Here is a 21,380-nt window from a genome sequence, read left to right as displayed (position 1 = left end):
GCCAAACTCTGATGACGTTGGGCCAATTGTGCGCCGCTCTATGGGATTCCCAATCATGGCTAGTTGTGATACAGCCTGGATTCAAACCAGGGTGTCTGTAGTGACGCCTCTAGCACTGAGATGCAGTGCCTTAGACCGCTGTGCCACTCGGGAGCCCATCTGGCTTGATAATACTAGCCAGATGGACACAGCTAGATAACTACCTAGCAAGATGACAAAGAAACGATTTCATTCACTCTCCATAACCATGGGGAGTGGAGGGTGAGATTTTTTTTTGTGTGGGGAGGTCTTGGATGGTTGAGGGGCAGCTCTCGGGGGAACTGTGTTGGACATCTTAGATGGTTGGTGACCTTGTGGGTGGGAGCTTGGGCCGGTGTCCGAGAGGTTGCTGGTTTGGGTCCCCGATTTGGCTTGGTGGGAGATCTGTCGATGTGCCCTTTGGTGGGGTGCTTGACCCTGGATGCTCTGGATGGCTGCATCATGTTATGGGTGTGCTTGTAATCATTAAGGACTGTGGAGATTTTCATGATTACATTTTTTTTTAAATTGAGCTAAGTGCCGCCAAAATTCTAAAGGAAGACCTGGTTCAGTCTGCTTTCCACCAGACACTGGGAGGTGAATAGACCTTTTTTTATACCTTTTATTTAACTAGGCAAGTCAGTTTAGAACACATTCTTATTTTCAATGACTGCCTAGGAACAGTGCCCTGCCTTGTTCAGGGGCAAAACTATGGATTTTTTACCTTGTCAGCTCAGGGATTCGATCTTGCTACCTTTCGGTTACTAGTCCAACACTCTAACCACTAGGCTACCTGCCGACCCTTTCAGCTGGACAATAACCTAAAACACATGGCCAAATCTGCATTTTACAGTTTTGACTCAAAACTACTTGAAAATCTTTGTCAAAACCTGAAAATAGTTGTCCAGCAATGATCAACAACCAATTTGACAGAGCTTGAAGAATTTTTTTATTTTTTACATTGGATAAAAGTAGAGACTCAGAGCTACAAAATGGTATTTCATACACTATAATTTAGGAACAATGGGAAAGTATTTTTGCTTTGAAAGTTGATAAACTTGTAAACTCACTTTTGAGAAAATGGTCTTTGAATGTTTTGGTACTGCTATTGGAGAGCCCTTTGTCTATACCCGTTCAGCATCATTCACACCCTCTTAAGCTTTAGCCCTACCCATCACTTTTTAAGGGTTGATCTGTATGTAATGTTACTAACACCAGTCAAGCACACAAGCCAACCTGCTAGCTACTTCCAGGCATCTAAGTGAGAGAGAACAGCTCACTGAACATTACTTGCCCTAGCAGAGCTGGTTAGGCTGTTATGTTATCCAGAGCATTGGTGATTGTCCGTTCGTAAATTCAAAGCGTTTCGCGTTCAGAGCACACACTGGATGCTCTGGCCAATGAGTAGAGTTGATCCGAACGTTCTGACCTCACAGCCAATAACTGGCTAACATTGGCTAGCTAGCTAGCTAGCTACTTCCAGACACATAATGAGAGAACACCCCAGTCTGACCATTTTACTCGCCCTAGCAGAGCTGGTTAGGCTGTTTTCATCTTCTGAATCTGCAGGTAGCTGAACAACCACGTTCAATGGAAGCTAGCTAACATTAGGCTATAGCTAGCTAAGAAAATGGCTCTGAGATACGAATAAGGTCATACACCAGTAACGTTAGCTAGCGAGCCAGCCAGCTAACATTAGCTGTCTAGGTAAACAATGAAGCATAATCACAACTCATGATGTTACTACCCTGCATGAATCTGCAGGTAGCTAACCAACCAGGTTCAATGTTAGCTACTTAACATTTGGCTATAGCTAGCTAAGCAAATGGCTCTTTCTGTCAATTTGAAACATGTAATATCTGAAAATGTAGCTAGCTAGACTATCTTACTCGTCGTATACATCATTCATGGTTGGACACGTCTCCTGTGGGATGCCATGGTTGCCCTTAGTTTGATGTAATCCGGAGACAGGTGTTTTCTCCATTTCCTTAGCTATCATACTCTAATTCCACTGATTTCTAAACTCAGTCCTCCAGAAAGTGGAGAGCGATGCGTATGCTGTTTTAATACATAACTTTAATTTAAAAAAGCCACGTTAGACAGGATTACCTAGACATACTGACCAGCTCAAATAGACAGAAGTGTGCTATATGGGAGACCAATCCAAACTCATCTCTTGTCATTTCCACCCCATTCATTATCTCAGCCAATCAGGGCTAGCGGGAAGTTTGCCTCACTTTTTCTTTGGCTAAACCAACTAGGCTCGTAATTTAACAATTTTATTTGTATTTACAATCGGCATACAAGTTTGTTATTAAGGCACATGAAAGTTGACATGTTCGAGAAGGCATTTCTGCAACAACAAAAAAAAGCATTTTGATTAAATAACAAAATTTCCCATTCAAACGGCTCTCCTGTGAAGTAGTGACATAAGCCTAGTTTTCTGAAACGGGTCACAAATGTTGAACAATCCAGGCGTAGAACGCTCTTAGACTTATCCAGAAAGACTCAGCTGTAATTGCTGCCAAAGGTGACTCTAACATGTATTGTCTCGGGGGGAGTGAATTATTTGAACAAATTCTAACATTTGGAAGAAGAAAAAATTTCACTCATCAATCTACGCACTACTCCATAATGACAGCTTTTTTTGTTATGAGATTCGACATTGAGCTCAGGTGCATCCTGTTCCCATTGATCATCCTTGATGTTTCTAGAACTTGGAGTCCACCTGTGGTAAATTCAATTGATTGGACATGATTTGGAAAGGCACACACCTGTATATATAAGATCCCACAGTTGACAGTGCATATCAGAGCAGAAACAAAGCCATAAGGTCGAAGGAATTGTCAGTAGAGCTCAGAGACAGGATTGTGTCAAGGCACAGATCTGGGGAAGGGTACCAAAAACAAATGTCTGCAGCATTGAAGGTCCCCAAGAACACCGTGGAACCACCAAGACTCTTCCTTGAGCTGACTGCCCTGCCAAACTGAGCAATCGAGGGAGAAGGGCCTTGGTCAGGGAGGTGACCAAGAATCCGATGGTCACTCTGACAGAGCTCCAGAGTTCCTCTGTGGTGATGGTGGAGTGCTGCATAGATGGTTGTCCTCAATCAGGCCTTTATGGTGGAATGGTCAGACGGAAGCCACTCCTCAGTAAAGGAGTGGCACCTAAAGGACTCTCAGAAAAAAAGTTTTAAAATGTAGGTAACCTCTCTCAATAAGATTTAGTACAGACCAGGCCTGACACAGGCTGGACCCTATGATCACCTGGCTACATAGCTGATGCCTGCTGGACTGTTGATTAGTCACGGTACTCGGTACATTTTTGTTGATTTTGTTTATTTGTCGACCCCAACCTCAAACTCAGGCCCTGTGTGTAGTTAACTGACCCTCTCTGCCCAATCATTGACATTTTACCTGTTGTTGTTGTCTTAACTGATTAGCTGTTGTCTTACCCCTTGTTGTTAGAGTCGACCGATTATGATTTTTCAATGCCAATACCGATTTATTGGAGAACCAAAAACAGCCGATACCGATTAATCTGCAGATTAAAATGTATTTTTATTTTGTAATAATGACAATTACAACAATACTGAATGAACAGTTTTATTTTAACTTAATATAATACATCAATCAAATCAATTTAGCCTTAAATATATAAAGAAACATGTTCAATTTGGTTTAAATAATGCAAAAACAAAGTGTTGGAGAAGAAAGTAAAAGTGCAATATGTGCCATGTAAAAAAGCTAACGTTTAAGTTCCTTGCTCAGAACATATGAAAGCTGGTGGTTCCTTTTAACATGAGTCTTCAATATTCCCAGGTAAGAAGTTTTAGGTTGTAGTTATTGCAGGAATTATAGGACTATTTCTCTCTATACCATTTGTATTTCATATACCTTTGACTATTGGATGTTCTTATAGGCACTTTAGTATTGCCAGTGTAACAGTATAGCGTCCGCCCCTCTCCTCGCCCCTACCTGGGCTCGAACCAGGAACACATCGAAAATAGCCACCCTCGAAACATCGTTACCCATCGCTCCACAAAAGCCGCGGCCCTTGCAGAGCAAGGGGAACAACTACTCCAAGTCTCAGAGCGAGTGACGTCACCGATTGAAACGCTATTAGCACGCACCCCGCTAACTAGCTAGCCATTTCACATCGGTTACACCAGCCTAATCTCGGGAGTTGATAGGCTTGAAGTCATAAACAGCTCAATGCTTGAAGCATTGCGAAGAGCTGCTGGCAAAACGCACGAAAGTGCTGTTTGATTGAATGCGTACGAGCCTGCTGCTGCCTACCATCGCTCAGTCAGACTGCTCTATCAAATATCAAATCATAGACTTAATTATAACATAACACACAGAAATATGAGCCTTTGGTCATTAATATGGTCGAATCCGGAAACTATCATTTCGAAAACAAAACGTTTATTCTTTCAGTGAAATACGGAACCGTTCCGTATTTTATCTAACGGGTGGCATCCATAAGTCTAAATATTCCTGTTACATTGCACAACCTTCAATGTTATGTCATAATTAATTAAATTTCTGGCAAATTAGTTAGCAACAAGCTAGGCGGCCCAAACTGTTGCAAATACCCTGACTCTGCGCGCAATGAACGCAAGATAAGTGACACAATTTCACCTGGGTAATATTGCCTGCTAACCTGGATTTCTTTTAGCTAAATATGCAGGTTTAAAAAAATATATACTTCTGTGTATTGATTTTAAGAAAGGCATTGATGTTTATGGTTAGGTACAGTCGTGCAACGATTGTGCTTTTTTCGCAAATGCGCTTTTGTTAAATCATCCCCCGTTTGGCGAATTTGGCTGTCTTTGTTAGGAAGAAATAGTCTTCACACAGTTCGCTACGAGCCAGGCGGCCCAAACTGCTGCATATACCCTGAGTCTGTTGCAAGAGAAGTGACACAAGTTCCCTAGTTAAAATAAATTCATGTTAACCGGCAATATTAACTCAATATGCAGGTTTAAAAATATATACTTGTGTATTGATTTTAAGAAAGGCATTGATGTTTATGGTTAGGTACACGTTGGTGCAACGACAGTCCTTTTTCGCGAATGTGCACCGCATCGATTTATATGCAACGCAGGACATGCTAGATAAACTAGTAATATCATCAACCATGTGTAGTTAACTAGTGATTATGATTGATTGTTTTTTATAAGATAAGTTTAATGCTAGCTAGCAACTTACCATGGCTTCTTACTGCATTCGCGTAACAGGCAGGCTCCCCGTGGAGTGCAATGTAAGGGAGGTGGTTAGAGCGTTGGACTAGTTAACCGTAAGGTTGCAAGATTGAATCCCCGAGCTGACAAGGTAAAAATCTGTCGTTCTGCCCCTGAACAAGGCACTTAACCCACCGTTCGTAGGCTGTCATTGAAAATAAGAATGTGTTCTTAACTGACTTGCCTAGTTAAATAAAGGTGTAAAAAAAATTATAATAATAATAAATTTGGCCAAATCGGTGTCCAAAAATACAGATTTTTCGATTGTTATGAAAACTTGAAATCGGCCCTAATTAATTGGCCATTCCGAGTAATCGGTCGACCTCTAGTTGTTGTCTTAGCTAGCTCTCCCAATCAACACCTATGATTGCTTTATGTCTCTCTCTAATGTCAGTATTCTTTTGTATACTGTTGTTTTGGGTAGTTATCATTGTTTTATTTTACTACGGAGCCCCTAGCCCCACTCAACATGCTTCAGATACTTCTTTTGTCCCACCTCCCACACATGTGGTGACCTCACCTAGCATAACTAGTGCCCCCACAGATGCAACCTCTCTTATCGTCACTCAATGCTTAGGTTTACCTCCACTGTACTCGCACCCTACCATACCCCTGTCTGTACATTATGCTCTGAATCTATTCTACCACGCCCAGAAATCTGCTCCTTTTATTCTCTGCCCACAACGCACTAGACGACCAGTTTTGATAGCCTTTAGCCATACCCTCATCCTACTCCTCCTCTGTTCCTCGGGTGATGTAGAGGTTTATCCAGGCCCTGTGTGTCCACATGCGCTCTCTTTTGTTGACTTCTGTAACGTAAAATCCTTGGTTTCATGCATGTTAACATCAGAAGCCTCCTTAAGTTTTTTTACTCACTGCTTTAGCACACTCTGCCAACCTTGATGTCCTTGCCGTGTCTGAATCCTTGCTTAGGAAGGCCACCAAAAATTCTGAGATTTCCATCCCCAACTACAACATTTTCCGGCAAGAAAGAACTGCCAAAGGGGGAGGAGTTGCAATCTACTGTGGAGATAGAACTCTGCAGGCTGTCATACTTTCCAGGTCTATGCCCAAACAGTTCCAGCTTCTAATTTTCTAAAATGAATCTCTCCAGAAATAAGTCGCTCACTGTTGCTGCCTGTTATAGACCCACCTCAGCTCCCAGCTGTGCCCTGGACACCATATGTGAAATGATTGCCCCCATCTATCTAAAGAGTTCGTTCTGTTATGTGACCTAAACTGGGATATGCTTAACACCCCGGCCGTCCTACAATCTAAGCTAGATGCCCTCAATCTCACACAACTTATCAAGAAACCCGCCAGGTACAACCCTAAATCCGTAAACATGGGCACCCTCATAGATATTATCCTGACCAACTTGCCCTTCAAATACACCTCTGCTGTTTTCAATCAGGATTTCAGCGATCACTGCCTCATTGCCTGCATCTGTTATGGGTCCGCAGTCAAACGACCACCCCTCATCACTGTCAAACGCTCCCTAAAACACTTCTGCGAGCAGGCCTTTTTAATCGACCTGGCCCGTGTATCCTGGAAGGATATTGACCTCATCCCGTCAGTAGAGGGAGGAGACCTGGATGTTCTTTAAAAGTAATTTCCTCACCATCTTAAATAAGCATGCCCCTTTAAAAAATGTAGAACTAAGAACAGATATAGCCCTTGGTTCACTTCAGACCTGACTGCCTTCGACCAGCACAAAAACATCCTGTGGCGTACTGCACTAGCATCGAATAGTCCCCGCGATATGCAACTTTTCAGGGAAGTCAGGAACCAATACACACAGTCAGTTAGGAAAGCAAAGGCTAGCTTTTTCAAACAGAAATTTGCATCCTGTACCACTAACTCCAAAAAGTTCTGGGACACTAAAGTCCATGAAGAATAAGAGCACCTCCTCCCAGCTGCCCACTGCACTGAGGCTAGGAAACATGGTCACCACTGATTTTTAAAACCAGGAAAATTGAGAATTTCAATAAGCAATTCTCTACGGCTGGCCATGCTTTCCACCTGGCTTCCCCAACACTGGCCAACCGCTCCACACCCCCCGCAGCTACTGGCCCAAACCTCCCCAGCTCTCCTTCACCCAAATCCAGATAGCAGATGTTCTGAAAGAGCTGCAAAACCTGGACCTGTACAAATCAGCTGGGCTAGACAATCTGGACCCTCTCTTTCTAAAATTATCTGCCGCAATTGTTGCAACCCCTATTTCTAGTCTGTTCAACCTCTCTTTCGTATCGTCCGAGATTCCTAAAGATTGGAAGCTGCCGCGGTCATCCCCCTCCTCAAAGAGGGTGACACTCTAGACCCAAACTGCTACAGACCTATATCCATCCTGCCCTGTCTTTTCTAAAGTCTTCGAAAGCCAAGTTAACAAACAGATCACTGACCATTTCGAATCCCACCGTACCTTCTCCGCTGTGCAATCCGGTTTCCGAACTGGTCACGGGTGCACCTCAGCCACGCTCAAGGTACTACACAATATCATAACCGCCATCTATAAAAGACAGTACTGTGCAGCCATCTTCATCGACCTGGCCAAGGCTTTCGACTCTGTCAATCGCCGTATTCTTATCGGCAGACTCAACGGCCTCGCCTGGTTCACCAACTACGTCTCAGAGTTCACTGTGTCAGATTGGAGGGCCTGTTGTCTGGCAGTCTCTATGGGGGTACCACAGGGTTCAATTCTCGGGCCGACTCTTTTCTCTGTATATATCAACGATGTCGATCTTGCTGCGGGTGATTCCCTGATCCACCTCTACGCAGACGACACCATTCTGTATACTTCTGGCCCCTCTTTGGACACTGTGATAACAAACCTCCAAATGAGCTTCAATGGCATACAGCACTCCTTCTGTGGCATCCAACTGCTCTTAAACACTCGTAAAACCAAATGCATGCTCTTCAACCGATCGCTACCCGCCCGCCCGACTAGCATCACTACTCTGGACGGTTCTGACATAGAATATGTGGACAAGGTATCTGGCTAGACTGTAAACTCTCCTTCCAGACTCGTATTAAGCATCTCCAATTCAAAATTAAATCTACAATTGGCTTCCTATTTTGCAACAAAGCCTCCTTCACTCACGCTGCCACACATACCCTCGTAAAACTGACTATCCTATCGATCCTCGACTTCGGCGATGTCATTTACAAAATAGCCTCCAACACTCTACTCAGACTGCGTCTTGTTTGCTATCACAGTGCCATCCATTTTGTCACCAAAGCCCCATATAATACCCACCACTGCGACCTGTATGCTCTCGTCAGCTGGCCCTCGCTACGTATTCGTCGCCAGACCCACTGGCTCCAGGTCATCTATAAGTCTTTGCTGGGTTAAGCTCCACCTTATCTCAGCTCACTGGTCACCATAACAACACAGTCACCCATAGCACGCGCTCCAGCAGGTATATTTCACTGGTCATCCCCAAAGCTAACACCTCATTTTGCCGCCTTTCCTTCCTGTTCTCTGCTGCCAATGACTGGAACGAATTGCAAAAATCGCTGAAGTTGGAGACTTATATCTCCCTCACTAACTTTAAGCATCAGCTATCTGAGCAGCTTACCAATCACTGCAGCTGTACACATTCCATCTGTAAATAGCCCATCCAACTACCTACCCCATATTGTTTTTATTTACTTTTTTTGCAATTTTCCACACCAGTATTTCTACTTGCACATCATCATCTGCACATCTATCACTCCAGTGTTCATTTGCTAAATTGTAATTACTTTGTTACTTTTGGCCTATTTATTGCCTTACCCCCTTACTCCATTTGCACACACTGTGTATTGATTTTTCTATTGTGTTATTGACTGTACTTTTGTTTATCCCATGTGTTACTCTTGTTTTTTGTCGCACTGCGTTGCTTTATTTTTATCAGGTTACAGTTGTGAGAACTTGTTCTCAACTGGCCTACCTGGTTAAATAAAGGTGAAATTAAAATCAAACACAATGTAGAAATAGTAGCCTACTTTGACAATTCAGTTAATGCAACAAGTATTAGAGACAAAGAGAGAAGATACACAACTGTTCAGAGACAAATTATTTGTAGGATGTATTTCACACTGTCACTTTAGTGTTTGCATTTAGCCTACAAAATATCACTTCTGGAACCACGGCCCCACCCTGCAAAGTGTCACAGAACACGTGGACTACCCAATAGAGGTTTTTCCCACTCTTTGCCCTGCATCCACTCCGGATGCACACCACGCACCCTCTCTTGTGCCCTTCAAACTTCACCTGCTTTCAAATGAGTTACAACTCAGTTCACACGCCCTGGTGCCACACTCTTGGCTCTCCTCTTCCTGCCACTGTAGCCATATCACAAAGTGAATGCACAAGCTGAATTTTGAATGCTTTAGGTACCAGCACTTGGGATTTCTGGTAAGGGGCCTTTTGCAGGGTCCCCCACACAATTTATGATGGCAATGTTGAGCATCCCCCAAACACATACTTCCACCATTTTCTGCCTGTGCGTCTAATATTGTAATAGCTCCTCCGTTGGTCAAGATGGCCAACCCCACCGATTCTCTTGGTGTAACCCATTACAAGCTCTAGAGCAGATATGTTCCTACCACTTAAAAATGACTCCAAACCCCCTGCCACTGTCACTTTAGGCCCAGGCTGTGTGGTACAAGGGTGGGACTTGGGGCAGACACACTCCATGGAAACGTAGGCTTCCCTCTCAGGTGTGCTCTCCCTCTGTCCTCTCACTTTGCTTCCACTCTCCACATCTCTATCCCTCCAATCATCTCTAACTCCTCTTCCTCCATGCCTTTTTGCTGCTGAGCCCTGACTCCATATCATGTCCTTTGCTTTCACTGACCTAGAGGAACAGAGTAACAGGGAGAGGAGCAACAAATAGGATGCAATTGTAGTCAGGAACAACTCACCCACACACAATGTCTCTTCCTTCCTCCTTTTTTCTCTCAACCATACACATACTCTCTTCCTAATAAAGGGTTTCCATAATAAATTGTGATAGTTACCCGGCTCCCTTTCCACACTCTCTCCCTCTCTCTCCTCCATTCAACTCTTGCTTGACTAGCTACAGAGTTAGACAATGTTGGCTGGTTAGTTACGAAGCTGGGACAGTTTCCAAATGAATTGCATCAGTAGAAATAGGCCAAAACAAGTAGTTTGTTAGCTGGCTTTGTAAACAAATATCCTTCTCATATGAGCTCCACTGCGCAGGCATCTACTACCTTAACACGGCAGCTAAGCTGTCAAATAATAGGAAGACAAGCCAATGAGTATCTGTACCTTGCAAACATGACAAACCATAACCTAAGCCCAACAGATAAACACAAATTACTCTAGCCTTCATTTCAGTGGCTAGTTAGCTGCCATTTATGGCTGGCTAGTGAAAGTGACAGCTGAGGTTGACGCTTTGAGCGCAGCCCAAATTTACCGCTACCGTACCGCTAATTTGCCTGACCAACTAGCTAGCTATAGCAAGCAACTTGGGCTGTTTCCATAGGAATTACATTGGTAGAAACAAGACAAAGCAACCAAATAGTTAGCTCCTCTGCTGATGTGCTCGCCTGTCCCAACCAAGCTATCATTACATGACAGTACTTGCTATTTCCCAAGTTTCACAGCATCAAACATCGACAACACCAAACGTTCAGTATCAGTCAAAAGTTTGGACACGAACTCATTCAAAGGTTTTTCTTTATTTTTACTATTTTCTACATTGTAGAATTATAGTGAAGACATCAAGACTATGAAATTACACATGGAATCATGTAGTAACCAAAAAAGTGTTTTGTTTGAGAATCTTCGAGGTAGCCACCTTTTTCCTTGATGACAGCTTTGCACACTCTTGGCATTCTCTCAACCAGCTTCACCTGGAAGGCTTTTCCGACAGTCTTGAAGGAGTTCCCACATGCTGGGCATGTGGCTGCTTTTCCTTCACTCTGCGGTCCAACTCATCCCAAACCATTTCAATGGTTGAGGTCATCTGATTATGGAGGCCAGGTCATCACTCTCCTTGGTCAATTAGTCCTTATACAGCCTGGAGGTGTGTTGGGTCATTGTCCTGTTGTGAAAACAAATGATAGTCCCACTAAGCGCAAACCAGATGGTATGGCGTATCGCTGCAGAATGCTGTGGTAGCCATGCAGGTTAAGTGTGCCTTGAATTCTAAATAAATCAGACTGTCACCAGCAAAGCACCCCCAAACCGTCACACCACCTCCATGCTTCACGGTGGAAACCGTACATGCGTCTCACAAAGACACTCCGGGTGGAACTAAAAATCGCACATTTGGACTCGTCAGACCAAAGGACAGATTTCCACCGGTCTAATGTCCATTGCTCGTGTTTCTTGGCACAATCAAGTCTCTTCTTATGATTGGTGTCCTTTAGTAGTGGTTTCTTCGCAGCAATTTGACCATGAAGGCTTAATTCATGTCGTCTCCTCTGAACAGTTATTTGTCACTTGAACTCTGAAGCATTTATTTGGGAAGCAATTTCTGAGTCTGGTAACTTTAATAAACTCATGCTCTGTAGCAGAAGTAACTCTGGATCTTCCTTTCTTGTGGCGGTCCTCATGAGCCAGTTTCATCAGTGCTTGATGGTTTTTGCGACTGCAATTAAAGAAAGTTTCAAAATTCTTCACATTTTCTGCATTGACTGATCTTCATGTGTTAAAGTAATGATGGCCTGTCGTTTCTCTTTGCTTATTTGAGCTGTTCTTGCCATAATATGGACTTGGTCTTTTACCAAATAGGGCTATCTCCTGTATACCACCCCTACCTTGTCACAACACAACTGATTGGCTCAAACGCATTAAGAAGGAAAGAAATTCCACAAATGAACTTTTAACAAAGCACATCAGTTAATTGAAATACATTCCAGGTGACAACCTCATGAAGCTGGTTGAGAGTGCCAAGAGTGTGCAAAGCTGTCATCCAGGCAAAGGGTGGCTATTTGAAGAATCTCCCATTTTAAAATATATATATTTTTCTGTTACTTCATGATTCCATATGTTATTTCATAGTTTTGATGTCTTCACTATTATGCTACAATGTACAAAATAGTAAAGAAAAATCGACCCACTTATAACTCGTTTACTCAATGTAGCAAAGTTAGCCATGTTATTAATACAACTTTGTTGACATATGCAACACTGAAGTATACTATGGGCTACTCTGTAATATATTCTGTGGAGGAAATGGATGATCATCTGAAATCTCTCTCGCTCTGTCTATAGGGCGTACTCACTCGTCGACTCCAGCCAGGTGTCCACTTTCCTCATCTCCATCCTCCTCATTGTCTATGGCAGCTTCAGGTGAGTACCCTGTCCAAGTGCTTACATCCCAGATAGGCCAACACTCGTCACTATGGGGCTCATCTTCTTTATCATGTTATTTCCATTATAGTAAGCATTAAACACCTATGTTGAGCTATCCACTCTTTTTAAAACAAGTCTTTGCTATTCTCTCCGTGAGAGAAGCTTGATTTATTTCAGTTAGTCAACCTTTCTTTCCACCTTTCCCTCTCTCTCCCCATGCAGATCGTTGAACATGGACTGTGAGAACCAGGAGAAGGATAAGGATGGTAACCCTGTCCCGAATGGGGCCTTCAACAATGGCAACACAAACAACAGTGAGTCTCACATATTTGGTGAGACATAAGACATACAGAGCGTGTGTTTTTCTTTTCTGTTTACAAGTTGGAAGTCGTCATACCATGGATTCCGTATATTTAGTGGTTGGTTTGTTTGCTGTTACCCAGGCTATAGATGCAGCACATGCAGAAATGTGTATGCCTGTGTGTATGATAGTGATAGACACAGACAATCTGTGTGTTTGAGCATTCTCACTTGTGCATGTATTGTGTTGTCTTGCAGGTATTCAAACCATAGACTCCACGCAGGCTCTGTTCCTGCCCATAGGTGCCTCCGTGTCTCTACTCGTCATGTTCTTTTTCTTCGATTCTGTCCAGGTGGTTTTCACCATTTGCACTGCAGGTACCTGACCCCGGCACACCACACACACACAAACAAATGTGCCATAATGTTACAGAGCAATTTCTTGTCTAAAGGCAAGCAGCCCTTAATTTAGTTGTTTCCTTAGAGCATGATATATTAGTCGTGTAGTTAGGCAAAATGCAGATCATCATGCATTGATTTAACAAAAGCATTTCTCTGCATACTTCTTATGGGTGAGATGACAATGATTATCACTCTGTTAAACTGAGTGGAAACCAATGGACTGAAATAAACTGTCTGGTTACGATTACTCTCTCGTTTACTTATCTATCTCCCTCTTTGTTGTTCCTCATCAGTTCTTGCAACAATTGCGTTTGCATTCCTCCTGTTGCCAATGTGCCAGTACTTGACCAGACCCTGCTCCCCACAAAACAAGTAAGTAAGTTTCTTTGTCCATTGTCTCTCTCTCTTTCTCTCTCTCTCCCAGGACCCTGCTGTCTTCCTCTCCCCCCTCTGGCTCTCACTCTTTATCTCTATTGTTCTCTCTTGTATCTCAATCTGCATAATGCCATTTGAATCGGTGTGTGCCTGTTGGCCTGTGATCACTTTGGCACCAAAAATAACAAAATACCAATTGTTCCGCAGCATATGCTATTGAGTCTCTATTCACTCCAGAGGCACAACTGATTCGGCGCCATCCGTCCTCAGGCTTATCAATAGGATGTTAGAGATGCATGGTATCATGTTGGTCCACATGTCAAACTGAGAGGCTACCATAGCCAAGTCTCCAATGTCACAACTCTTTAATTCCCCTTTTCTGTTTGACAATGTAAAGCATCTGGCCTTTATTTTAACTCTTAACCTGGACCGCCTTGTCTAGGTTTTGAGTAAACTTTGCTATATCTACATATTTAACCCCGTACATATCGACTTGCGTTTAGAGATAATGTATTTTCCAGTGAAGAGCTTGTGTATTATTGTCCAGTGTGTATAAACCATCTCTCTCCTTCCTCCCCCCTGTAGGATCTCGTTTGGCTGCTGTGGGCGCTTCACTCTGGCCGAGCTCCTCGCCTTCTCCCTCTCTGTCATGCTGGTGCTGATCTGGGTGCTGACGGGACACTGGCTGCTCATGGACGGTATGTCATTGTGTCATGACTGCCTTGTGTGTGGGGGCGTAAACGGCGTATTTCAGATTATTGTTTGCCATTGCCTTTCTTTAGTTTCTCTAGTTTCTCTCTCTCAGTTTGTGTGTCTCACTCTCTGAGCTCCATTACATGTGTTTTTGAGCTGCTTGTGTTCATATTAGAGGTCTTCATGGGTCCAACGGAACCGGAATTTTCGAGATCGGGACTGGAGCGGGCGCGGGTCCTAAATTCAGACTTTTGTCTCGGATCAGGGTTGGGACTGAAATAATTGCCACAGGCCTTGGGTATGTGCAATTAAAATTAATTTACCGATTCGACCTTATTGGACCTGTCCTCTGTTAATTTTGTGTGATGAGAACTGCGCACGCTTGTTATTGGAGTCAGCTAATTTCAACTCAATAAATCATGTAGCTTATATCCAGCTGAAACTGGTTCCGGCTGCTCATCTCATGTGCGCCTGCTGCTAAGGTGAGACGAGTGTGTAAAATTAGCCTTAGCCTAAGCTACTGTTTATTGCGAAGATGGAGTAAAACAAAAGTTAGAGGATGGAGAGTATAGTTAAAAGAAGCCGACAAGAGGAATGTCCTCGGACAAGTTTTAATATTCTAGTGGACAAAGATGAGAAGCATGTTGGTGTGACCTAATGGACTGTGCTATTTAGGTTTGATGCAATTTTCTACCTTTCATTTATTTTTGTATTCATTCTATTGTGTTATTATTTGTATTATTATTATTGTAAATCCATTATTATATTAACAATCTAAACCAGTTCTTTAAATAACTTATGTAAAAAGGGGTATGTTTTACATTTGGCTGGCTAACTTTGTGCTCCGTATTTAGTTTGAGGCCAAATGACAAAAATATCAATGTTAAAAGTAGGCCTGTTGTAAAATAAATAGCATTAATCTATTGCTGTCATTTGTTGGGTAGGACTACGGTAGGCAATCTCCTTTGTTGGTAAGAGCTTCTGTAGGCCTGTTTTGTATTTTTATTATAAATGACTTGACTGACTTTTGTTATTACCCTAATAAAGTTAAGCAACTTTTGTGTAGGTATGGTTATTATTAGACTTAGCTACTGCAGGCCTATGAAGGCAGTGCACTCAAACTGACTTTTGACAGTTGAACTTCGGGTGAGGAAGACTGTTTTAGACTTAGCAGAGTTGCTGCTTTGGGCTAACAATTATCATGCTTATCTTTCTAAAAAATATTCTGATAGTAATGTTACAAATTATCCTCCTTCTGTACACGTATAGCAGTAGTAGCCTATTCAGATATCTGACAAATCTAAAGAAATCCATGGTGCTGGCATATCTCTCTCGTTCTCTCTAGGCTGGTCTCCCTTTATATTTATATATGAATATGCTACACAACGAATAGTTGTTTTTGTCATTTGTTATACGCAGTTAAGGTCACCTAACTGTGGATCATTTGGCCAATATCGCCTGTTTATTGATGGCGCTAGCAGCGCCCAGTTGGGAGTTTTCGTTCGTTCTGCTTTCAGATCTGAACAGGTCTCTGAGCCGAACCAGCACGGGTCTCTTTACCACGGCCCTTTTCGGAGTGGGTCTGACTGTCCATTGGGAACCCAAGGACAGTCACCATTGTAGTTTCTGCATATTTGGTTGGGTGGTTTTTGGACATGTGAAGACCTCTAGTTCATGTCTGATTCCCCTCTCTCTCTCTCTCTCTCTCTCTCTCTCTCGCTCTCTCGCTCGCTCTCTCTCGCTCGCTCTCTCTCTCTCGCTCTCTCTCGCGCGCTCTCTGAGCTTCGTGTGTGTTCATAAAGGTTTGATTCCTCTGTCTATCTGAGATCTGTGTGTGTGAGCATTTCTTTCCCTCTCTCCCCCTCCCTCCATGTGTGATATTCCTCTCTCTCTCCTCAGCTCTAGCCATGGGGCTGTGTGTGGCCATGATAGCGTTTGTGCGCCTGCCCAGTCTGAAGGTGTCTTGCCTGCTGCTGTCAGGGCTGCTCATCTATGACGTGTTCTGGGTAAGAGAGCCCCCCTCCCTTCACCCCACCGCCACCCAGTTGACCCAAATATATGACTGCTAAAACACAGGCAGGGCCATGAGTCATCCGGCCCGCGAGGGAGTCCAATCCGGCCCACGGGTGGTTTGAGTAAAAAAAAAAAGTTACAAATATCTTGAATGTGTCCAGCGTGCTAATAATCACCTAAATGTAAGCTAGACAGTTGGGGAACATGGAAAATTCCAAAACACTATGATGAAAAATGAAGTGGGGGGCTGTCAATATTTCGATCCCTAGTTGCACCATACATTCCCAAGCCATCTTGGTGTTCAATGTATACATTTATATTTTTTAAGCTGTAGTGCTTTGTGTTTGATGTTGTAAATGTTTCTGCAACTTTGTGTGCTATTTTGACCAGGTCTCTTGTAAAAGAGGTGGTTAATTTCAATGAGACTAACCTGGTAAAATATAATCCAAGTAAAACTATGGATAGAGGATTATTTTTTTAGCACATTTTGACAGTGAGGAAATGCATAAACAAATTAAGGTGTGTGTGAACCCCAAAAGTGGCCCCGGGGCAAAATTAGATTTCCACCCCTGCTGTAAAATCAAATGTTATTGGTCACATACACATGGTTAGCAGATGTTAATGCAAGTGTAGCGAAATGCTTGTGCTTCTAGTTCCAACCGTGCAGTAATATCTAACAATTTCACAACAACTACCTTATACACACTAGTGTAAAGGAATGATTAAGAATATGTACATATAAGTATATGGATGAGCGATAGCCGAACGGCATAGGCAAGATGCAGTAGATGGTATAGAGTACATTATATAAAGTGGCATTGTTTAAGTGACTTGTGATACATTTATTACATCCTAATGTTAATTATAAAAGTGGCTAGAGATTAAGTCTGTTTGTTGGCAGAAGCCATTCGATGTTAGTGGTGGCTATTTAACAGTCTGATGGCCTTGAGATAGAAGCTGTTTTTCAGTCTCTTGGTCCCAGCTTTGATGCACCTGTACTGACCTCGCCTTCTGGATGATAGCGGGGTGAACAGGCAGTGGCTCGGGTGGTTGTTGTCCTTGATAATGTATTTGGCCTTCCTATGACGTCGGGAGGTGTAGGTGTCCTGGAGGGCAGGTAGTTTTCCCCCGGTGATGCGTTGTGCAGATCTCACTACCCTTTGGAGAACCTTACGGTTGTGGGCGGAGCAGTTGCCGTACCAAGCGGTGATACAGCCGAACAGGATGCTCTCGATTGTGCATCTGTAAAAGTTTGAGTATTTTTGGCCTCCTGAGGTTGAAGAGGCACTGTTGCGCCTTCTTCACCACACTGTCTGTGTGGGTGGACCATTTCAGTTTGTCCGTGATATGTACGCCGAGGAACTTAAAACTTTCCACCTTCTCCACTACTGTCCCGTCGATGTGGATAGGGGGGTGCTCACTCTGCTCTTTCCTGAAGTCCACGATCATCTCCTTTGTTTTGTTGACGTTGAATGTGAGGTTATTTTCCTGACACCACACTCCGAAGGCCCTCTCCTCGTCGCTGTAGACGATGTCAAAGTGGCTTACTGTATGTGCGAAGACATAAGGTACAGAGTTTCACTGTTCCAGGTCTCTTAGGTTAATTAAGGTGGACAGAGCAGAACAGGGAATAGAGCAGAATGGTATAGACTGACATTTCCATGCTAACAGGACAGTTGACGTTAATGGTTATTCCCGCTGTACACCATGGTAGAGCCTTAAAGGCCAACTCTGTTAAAGGCCAACAATCATATTTGTCGTGGTTAGACAACATGTGTAAGACAGAACTACAGTGGCAATTTCTTAGGATTGCTTGAGCCCCAGTAGATGACTCTTCGATATGTGTCTGTCCTGCAGGTGTTCTTCTCGGCCTACATCTTCAACAGCAACGTGATGGTGAAGGTGGCCACCCAGCCAGCTGACAACCCCTTAGACGTGCTCTCCAGGAAGCTCCACCTGGGCCCTGGGATGGGCCGTGACGTCCCACGCTTGTCCCTGCCCGGCAAGCTAGTTTTCCCCAGGTACCATAGCCTGACCGTGGGGGGTGGGTCGCTGGACTTGTGTGTGAACCTCCAGCTCCATTCACTAGAGCTGTATTGATTAACCTCTGCCGTTGTTATGAGCGCTGAAACTCACGCTTGTATTTCCTCTTCTCTTGCCCTTTCCCACCCTCTCTCACTCCTGCTTTTACCTTCCCGCTATGACGTAACCCACGACTGTCATCTCCTTATTATTCCCGCTCCTCCTCTTTACATCCTGCCCTTCACCTTGTCTTGGTTCCCTCCCCTTCTTATTTTCTCCCTATATTTCATCCATCCCTCCCTCCCTTTCCCCCTATATCTCAACCCTCTCTCCCTCCAGTTCCACAGGCAGTCACTTCTCCATGCTGGGGATCGGGGACATAGTGATGCCGGGGCTACTGCTGTGCTTTGTGCTGCGCTACGACAACTACAAGAAGCAAGCCAACGGGGAGGCGGGGGGGCCAGGCACACCCGGACGCATGGGGCGCGTCTCCTACTTCCACTGCACTCTCATCGGATACTTTGTGGGTAAGAACAGAGTGGAGAAGTGAGAGCGGTGGGATGGACCATCATGTAACACAGGGCTACCCAATCCTGTTCCTGTCAGAGCTACCCTCCTGTCAGAGCGACCCTCGAGTAGTAACTAGTGCTTGGCAAAGAGTCAGAAACTTTCTGGTAAATTTCCGGAATTTGGGGAATTTTGCTTAAATTCGTCAAACGTTAGCTTATAACAGTGAACATTTTTGGGGGGATACTACACATAAGGCAATTCTAGGTCTTGTCTCATATTTTGGTTAAACTATTCCCAATTCAATGGAATTGCAACCCTCTGCATGCACAGTGCATTTTTCCATCACATGTACAGCTGATTCTCAAGATATTGCACACTAATGAGATGCTATTGAGCCCACACTTCTACACTGTCTGAGCCAAGGACTACATACTTTCTGGTAAGTATTGATTACAATACTGGGTGGGGTGAATATATTTTATGACACATTTTTTAAACTAGTAAATAGCAGCCTACAGCAAAGTGTGTTTTAAATCATTTCTAACTTGTTAACAATTTCTGCTAGTTAGTTTCTGCTACTGTGTGGGTTTTAGCTTACTTGAGCCTGCTAACTGAGGAGTGTTAATTCACCTGTTTCCATACATGTTTCATTTTAAAACATTTATCTTACAAAGGAGTTGTTTAATCTAACTGCGTAACTATTTATCTGTACATGGAATTGTATTTGTTAGTTTTTTAAACTAATTTTTTCCTAAACTTTACAAGAAAATGCCATGGGCACTATCAGATGTGTGGAGACATTTCACTGCAGCTAATGTAGAAGGAAAAGCTGTGTACATTTGCAAATACAGTGCAAAATCATATGTGAAGAATGCAACAAAGATGCAGAATCATCTGGCCAAGTGCATAAAGTTCCCTCAGCGCTCACAACAAGCAGCAACTGACAAATGTCCCTCTACCTCTATTTGAGGTGAAAATGATGAATCGGACACCTTATCGAAAGCAACAGCTCATGGTCCTCCTGGAATCAGAAGTTTTTTTTGACTCAGCGGAGGAACGTAGTCAGAAGTGCTGATGAATGTCTTACTCGAGTTGTATATGCAACTGGTTCACCTCTGATGCTCCCAGGCAATGTGTATTGGAAGAGATTTCTGAATGTTCATCGCCCAGCATACAGCCCTCCAACCAGACATGCTTTATCTACTCATTTGCTGGATGCAGAGTTCAACAGAGTTCAAGTGAAGGTCAAGCAAATAATAGAGAAATCAGACTATTGCAATCATCTCTGATGGGTGGTCAAATGTTTGTGGGCAAGGAATAATTAACTACATCTCCATCCCTCAACCAGTATTCTACAAGAGCACAGACACCAGGGACAACACACACCCATCTCTACATTGCAGATGAGCTGAAGGAAGTCATCAATGACCTTGGACCACAGAAAGTATTTGCACTGGTGACAGACAATGCTGCGAACATGAAGACTGCTTGGTCTAAAGTGGAGTCCTATTCTCACATCACACCCATTGGCTGTGCTGCTCATGCATTGAATCTGCTCCTCAATGACATCATGGCACTGAAAACAATGGATACACTCTACAAGAGAGCCAAGGAAATGGTTAGGTATGTGAAGGGTCATCAAGTTATAGCAGCAATCTACCTCACCGAGCAAAGTGAGAAGAATAAGAGCACCACATTGAAGCTGCCCAGCAACACCCATTGGGTGCGTACATGTTGGACCCCAAGTATGCTGGCAAAAGCATCCTATCTGGTGCAGAGATCCACAAGGCCTATGGCGTCATCACTGCCATGTCTCGCCACCTTGGCCTAGATGAGGGCAAGGTTCTTAGCAGTCTTGCGAAGTATACTTCCAAGCAAGGGCTTTGGGATGGAGCTGCAATATGGCTGTCGTGCCAATATATCTGTTAGATTGTGAAGTTGAAGTTAGATTGTGTTATACCGTTATCAGAATAGAGAGAGCCCCATTGAAATTACTTATCAGTTTAGTTGCCAGCCTAGGGTGCTGGATTACTTATATTTAGAATTTAAGCATATTTAGAACTTTTTATTATTCAAAACGTCAAATACCGTCATACACTCAAATGTGAAAAATATTATGATATCAGATTTAGGCCATATCCCCCAGCCCTAGTAGTAACTAACCTGATTCAGCTCATCAACCAGATAATTATTAGAATCAGGTGTGCTAGAACCTACAGGACAGTAGCTCTCCAGCAACATGGTTGGGCTGCCCTGATGTAACACAACCACTGGTTTAGAGATGACAGCTTAATACAGAAGCATATCTGTTCTATGAAATACACTGAGTGTACAAACCACTAGGAACACACGCTCTTTCCATGACATAGACCGACCAGGTGAATCCGGGTGACAGCTATGATCATTTATTGATGTCAACTTCAATCAGTTTAGATGAAAGGGAGGAGACTGGCTAAAGAAGGATTTTTAAGCCTTGATATATGGATTGTG

The 21,380-nt window shown here is 43.4% G+C and overlaps 1 protein-coding gene across 4 annotated transcripts in view; it reads left to right on the top strand.

Annotated features, from left to right (window-relative positions):
- The window catches only part of LOC129864045 (signal peptide peptidase-like 3), a 44,137-nt gene that overhangs the window by 2,021 nt on the left and 20,736 nt on the right, over positions 1–21,380 (top strand). The window contains exons 2-9 of one of the 4 annotated variants that reach the window (XM_055936593.1): positions 12,495–12,572; positions 12,798–12,889; positions 13,134–13,253; positions 13,571–13,649; positions 14,235–14,350; positions 16,245–16,351; positions 18,216–18,379; positions 18,720–18,907. In XM_055936593.1, the coding sequence (XP_055792568.1) occupies positions 12,495–12,572; positions 12,798–12,889; positions 13,134–13,253; positions 13,571–13,649; positions 14,235–14,350; positions 16,245–16,351; positions 18,216–18,379; positions 18,720–18,907 (944 nt within the window). Of the gene's footprint in view, positions 1–12,494; positions 12,573–12,797; positions 12,908–13,133; positions 13,254–13,570; positions 13,650–14,234; positions 14,351–16,244; positions 16,352–18,215; positions 18,380–18,719; positions 18,908–21,380 lie in introns of all 4 variants that reach the window. The other 3 variants (XM_055936589.1, XM_055936594.1, XM_055936590.1) reach the window with 3 other exon arrangements.

The sequence above is a fragment of the Salvelinus fontinalis genome, chromosome 10 (genome assembly GCF_029448725.1).
Source record: "Salvelinus fontinalis isolate EN_2023a chromosome 10, ASM2944872v1, whole genome shotgun sequence".
Classification (NCBI taxonomy): domain Eukaryota; kingdom Metazoa; phylum Chordata; class Actinopteri; order Salmoniformes; family Salmonidae; genus Salvelinus; species Salvelinus fontinalis.
The sequence above is the reverse complement of the archived record's forward strand: the minus strand, read 5'-3'. Positions and strand labels throughout refer to the sequence as shown.